This window comes from Limulus polyphemus, unplaced genomic scaffold (assembly GCF_000517525.1).
Source record: "Limulus polyphemus unplaced genomic scaffold, Limulus_polyphemus-2.1.2 Scaffold8859, whole genome shotgun sequence".
Taxonomy (NCBI): Eukaryota; Metazoa; Arthropoda; class Merostomata; order Xiphosura; family Limulidae; genus Limulus; species Limulus polyphemus.
Window position 1 is genome coordinate 13748 of NW_013674469.1, and position 6219 is coordinate 19966.

At 34.6% G+C, this 6219-nt stretch overlaps 2 protein-coding genes across 2 annotated transcripts in view; both read right to left on the minus strand.

The window, feature by feature from the left end:
- Nucleotides 1-769, minus strand: part of LOC106475599 (protein ABHD4-like) — a 14149-nt gene extending 13380 nt beyond the window's left edge. The window contains exon 1 of the mRNA XM_022379666.1: nucleotides 680-769. Within this exon, the coding sequence (XP_022235374.1) occupies nucleotides 680-693 (14 nt within the window). The 5' untranslated portion in view covers nucleotides 694-769. The remainder of the gene's footprint in view (nucleotides 1-679) is intronic.
- Nucleotides 770-3333: 2564 nt separating this feature from the next.
- Nucleotides 3334-6219, minus strand: part of LOC111083277 — a 4236-nt gene continuing 1350 nt past the window's right edge. Inside the window, exon 2 of the mRNA XM_022379668.1 lies at nucleotides 3334-5079. Coding sequence (XP_022235376.1) covers nucleotides 4577-5079 — 503 coding nt within the window. The 3' untranslated portion in view covers nucleotides 3334-4576. The remainder of the gene's footprint in view (nucleotides 5080-6219) is intronic.

The window sequence follows — 6219 nt, forward strand, 5'->3', positions numbered from 1 at the left end:
CGCGACCCTCATATTGCGAGTCGAGCGCCTTATCCACCTGGCCATGCCGGGCCTATCAAAATTGGTATGGAGGCTAATTAGGTCCATACCGGGATACATAAAAATTTTCAGTTTTGCATTTTGTGGTTTCTATGGACGTTTTTGCGTTTTTTACCACTACTTTGTCCTCAGTTGATGTATCTTCACCAAATTTGGCATGAAGGTTTGTTGGGTCCATGCGGAGGTACATGCAAGTTTGCAGTTTGTATGGCCGTTTTTGCGTTTTAGACAATTACATATAAGGGAAGCAACTTTCATGTCTGAAGATAACCTTTCATTAATCATGAATTTACACAACTTCCGTCCTGGTGACGGGTACTCTAACTAGTTATTAATAAGAATGTTTGTTTTAGCGCAAAGCTACACAATGGGATATCTGGGCTCAGTCCACCGCGGGGAACCAACCCCTTGGAGTTTAACATCTTTACTATCTAAAACAAACAAACAAATCAAAATTTTAGTTATTGGTTGGACACTGAACTTTTAATTAATCAAACACAATTATTTCTTTCCACCCTAAGCTCTTGTACATCTATTCTAACCTCTACGTTTCCATATTTCGTGTATTATATAACTATTTCTTCTGTCACGGTATCTATAATATTTTAGTTCAGTGTATTATAGTAATTAACCTAGTTACCTATAAAGATACATATTTCCCTCATGTATCCTCCTCAGTTAAGGGCTGTCTTCCCTCCTGTCTGTCACTTCAAAATTATGGACAGATCTTGTGCAGCTTCGCACGAAATCAAACGCGCACGTAATTCTTCATTTTCGTGAACTCCACCTACATTTTAATATTCGTATTAAATGACGAAATTTCTTTATTTCGATAATAAATAAACACGTTATGTGGTTCTTATCTTTCTTGTAAAACAAAAGATTTCCACCTAATGATTAATATGACCTGGCAATATGGACAGCTTCAAGGTCAACTTACTGACCGAATGCATACTTCGAAAGGTCAGCCTCAAATTCTTACAGTTTAAAATAGCTAATCATCAACGTCAGTCTGGTCAGTTTCTTACTTGAAGAACTATGCAAACTCGACCAAACCACCCCCGAAATGTTTTAGATTTAAAAATAACTCTTCATTGGCATATGTATTAGTATATGAGATGAAGTTTTTAAAACATGAATGGGGATATATATAAACAGAACCATCCTTCACTGTTTATAACTAATATAAACTTTCACGTGAGGGTTTTAATTCTATCAAAATCTTCTTTTTTCTGTTTCATTAACTACTCGGAATAATATTTTAAATCAATAACATGACGTCATGTTTCCCGTAGCTAAACCACTGTGCACCCACGTGACTAACTAACAGGAGAACGGCTGTTGGGAAGTCGGAAAGGGTGGTAGTACGTGACAATTTTTTGTAGTTGACTTTGATTTACGGCTGGAAAATGCTCTGTGTGGATGTATCCCTATGATTTAAAATTTTACATACGAAGACAATTGACACGGGGGAAGTACACAGCACAAATGCAGTGATTTTCGTACAAAATGTAATTTAAAAACAAGCAGACGTTTAAATATTAACACTACAACAACACTGTGGACCGAGTACTGCTCGTATGTTGTATATATAAATGTTAACACTACAACAACACTGTTGCCCGAGTACTGCTCGTATGTTGTATATATAAATGTTAACACTACAAAAACCCTGTGGCCCGAGTATTGCTCGTATGTTGTATATATAAATGTTAACACTACAACAACACTGTTGCCCGAGTACTGCTCGTACGTTGTATATATAAATGTTAACACTACAACAACACTGTTGCCCGAGTATTGCTCGTATGTTGTATATATAAATGTTAACACTACAACAACACTGTTGCCCGAGTACTGCTCGTATGTTGTATATATATATAAATATATTATATATATATATATAACCCTAACGCAGTCCTTACCAATTGGCAGTGAGTTAACTGGTCTTAATGGCATTATTGTCCTCTTTCATGACCTACCACATCCAAGACTGGTTTCAAGGGTGGCCGCCAGGTACGAGAACACAATTAATAAACATTGACCTTCAACGAGGATTAAGAAGTTCCTATAACTAAAAACTTGAGATCTAAAGATAACGATATATTTGTTTTCGAAGACATTAAATATTAAAGAAATGAAATCAACCAGTTCCATGCGGGATCAGTATCTTCTTTATAATGTTTTTCATGGTAAACCTAACGGAGATTTACATATTTTGTTATTCAGTTTCAGTTAACTTTTTGTTTTTGTTTTACTCTGGTAAATAAATTCATTTAAAATTAACAGATTATTCATAAGGCTAGTACATTACTTTGCGTATTTTCTCAAAGTGTGAGCAGTTCTTTAGATATCATTGCAATAATTCTGTAGAATAATGTAACAAAAATGAAAACAAATCATTTGATCTTTTTTTTTTCACTTATAATATCTACCAGCAAAATAACGTATACAAAAGTTGTGTGCGTCATATTAAAACAATCTTGGAGCCTCGCCACGTCGTTGCAGTACGAGTCGCCAAGTCTGGTCAAGTTCTACCTGACGACCATGCATCTTTGCAATAGCTGTGCTGTATAGTTACAAAAGGATCCACCTTAAGGCTGTCATGTCCAAAGCACACCTTTCTTCCTACTGCTTTCCATAATCTATCTAGTGTTGGAGGACGACAGTTTCCCAACGCCGTTTCAGCAATCCAATCACACAAAAATCTATAGACATTGAATCTGACGATTCTACCAGTATATCTGAAGCAGCTGTTGTTCAAGTAATTCATGATATAAATAGCATAGCGTCTGTCGTATACCAGTCGACCACTTTGGGGAAAGGAATCGTTAGCACTGAACATAGTACATACATTGTGGTTGACATATCATTATAGTGTTTTTTACTTATAATTACAAACACAGTCGTCTCCAAGACAACATAAACGGTATGTTACAGTTTAGCAGGACTAATAGTTACACAGTTCAATATGTTTACTGGGATTGTATTTCAACTCTTCAGCAAATAGATCACAAAATAAATAGTCAGTTTACACAAAGCTACGTCATCAGTGACTACCTGATCGATGAACACGACACTGTTCGTGCATCATTAGAAACTGGATTGAAATAACTTCGAAAGTTAAGAATTTTGTTCTCAAGTTTTGTATTTCCGTGTTATTACTTTCACAGTTCGTTACATTGTTTTTAAAGAGATGCTGATTCTACTTACACACAAACACATATATATATATATCAGAATATGACACACACACACACAAACAAAAAACAACAACACTCAGACAGTTTATAACAAGTTCGAGTAGTGGCTTTATTCCATAACTACATAACTTTACAGTATTTACCAGAAGTGAATTTATTCGATTATATATTCATACTGTTATACACACCTTTACCTTAAAATGGAATAATTCTTATTGTGAACAAAACACCAAATACAAATTTCTAACAAAGTCACAGCCTGAGTATTGTATGCACATTGTTATTAAAATTATCTTTTCTTTAACAATATTGGTTAAAAATATTAATATATATATTATTATTACTAAATAGATATATTTGTTTGTTAATTATGGAGATCTTTAATATAAAGATTTAAGGTTAACCTAAATCTCCTTAACTAGTTGAACATCGTGAAAGTTATTGGGATTATGGCCGAAAACATCGATAATAGCGAAGGTTCCATTACGTTTTAATGTTAAAAAGTTTTTGTTTTATGACTTTCAATACTGCTTGTTAAACCGGTATATTAAGTAAACTACATAATTTAATCACAAGTTATTGATAATCATGTCATCTATTGCTCAGCATGTTTTTACGCTAAATGAGTTGTTTATCAAAAAGTTAACGACACTTTATAAGAATGACTTTTGTTAATTCAGTGACGAGCTGTTCCATTCATTGGACAGTGCAGTACTGTTAGGGTTAACTATTGGTGGAGGAATATACGTCACGGCTCTTCCCGAGAAAGAGTATTTGAAAAGCAAAACTGTTAAACGATCTAGAGCCAGAGGGCGTAACATTTCGAAAAAGGGAAGTTTTATTTTTCTCTATGTAAGGATAAAAACTCGCATAGTAGAGCGTTCAGAAGAACAGCAATCTTTGATATCACACCTAAATACACACTCTCATCCTCAAAGTGAAGGTTATGGCTTCGAAAGAGAACCCTTTAGCCCAAAAATTCACTGAGATAAAATTAGAAATATTTACTGGTGCCAGTAACGAGAAAATAAAGAAAGCCACGTCTCGAAACTAAGGCGAGAAAGATGGCCGAAGAAACTGGATTCAAAGCAATCCCATTTTGCGCCTTTGATTCGCCACGATTTTGGATGATCCGTGGAAAGTGAAGATGTGTAGTTTAAAGAGACCTCGTTCTTATTAATAGAAGCTTGTTAAAGTAGAAACTGATGTTTGTCTAGAGTGATGAGTTTGATAAACAATGGAAGAAGAGGTTCTAAGAAAAGCTCTGGACCCGGAAGATCTTTCTTGTAAGTTGATAACAACACAGAAGTAGAACAGAAGAGAAAGACGATGACTTAAAAGAAATCCAGTAACTCATCTACGATATTATTTGTCAAAGATGAGTTTGATGTTGTCGTCGATGGTGGCGAAGTCGTGGTCGTTGTTAGTGCTTTGGTTATAGCAGTCGTTGTGGGAGACACTGTAGTTGTTGTTGTTGCAATAAGTGCTTGTGCAGACACAACAGCGGTTGTCGATGAACTTGTAAACGATTTGGTTTCTATTGTTCCGTTTAAAGGATTGCCGAGGATTACGTTGCTCAGTATTGCAGTTAAGGGCATTTCGGAAATAATGTTTAAAATCATAAAAAATCCAAAAACCTGCGATAGCTGGAAACCCCTCTCACTTTCCCAAGTTTTCAGCTCTTTAGTTAACTCTATCAAAGCAAAATAAAATTGAATCTTAGCACCATTTCCAATACGAGGCAACACTTGAAACCTATCAAGAGCCACTTGCTGATCTTGTCTCTTCATCCTTCTCAGTCTGGCATGTGACTCCATTCTGTTCTCCACCAGGTCATCTGAAAGTGGAAGAAGATCGCAAAAATATAGTTTGGAAATTCATTTTGTGTTTGACCATAAAATTTGTTTCGAAATATGAATTTTAGGATTTTTAATGTCTTCATTCGTACGTGTAAAACCAATAAGTCCGGGTCTGAGAATATGAACTTGAAAAACCAACAATATTAATAATTATTGTTGCACAACACAAGCTAAGAAGTCTAGATCTGAGAATAATAACTTATTTGTTTTTTTTTTAAGTTCGTATTCTCTGACCCAGACTTCTTAACTTGTGTTGTGCAACAAGAATCATTAATATTGTTGATTTTATAAGTTATTATTCTCAGATTTAGACTTCTTAACTTGTGTTGTGCAACAATAATTATTAGTATTGCTGGTTTTATAAATCATTATTCTCTGACCCAGACTTCTTAACTTGTGTTGTGCCACAATAATTATTAATATTGTTGATTTTATAAGTTATTATTCTCAGATCTAGACTTCTTAGCTTGTGATGTGCAACAATAATTATTAATATTGTTGGTTTTCAAGTTCATATTCTCAGATCCAATTTCTTAGATTGGTTTATGCAACAATTAGTCAATATTGTTGATTTTATAAGTTATTATTCTCAGATCTAGACTTCTTAGCTTGTGTTGTGCAACAATAATTATTAGTATTGTTGGTTTTTCAAGTTCATATTGTCAGACCCAATTTCTTAGATTGGTTTATGCAACAATTAGTCAATATTGTTGATTTTCCCTTAAATCAAACAATCCTTTGTTGCTAAAACGTGTATACACGCACATAAAAATATCTTTATTTTGAAGGCTGACCATTATTGTTTGGGATCTGGTGTGGTTTACGAACATAAAAGTCGCATTTATTTGGAAAAAAAAATGTTCAAGGTATTGACATAAACCTAATCCTTCAATTCCATTAGAGTTTCCCAGTGTGTTGTTGACCAGCTACTTTCCCTCTTGTCAATAATTTTAAAGCTTGGAACGACTAACACAGATAACCCTTGTGTAGCTTTGAGGCTAGCACAGGTAACTTTTGTGTAGCTTTGTGGCTAGCACAGATAACTCTTGTGTAGCTTTGAGGCTAGCACAGGTAACTTTTGTGTAGCTTTGTGGCTAGCACAGATAACTCTTGTGTAG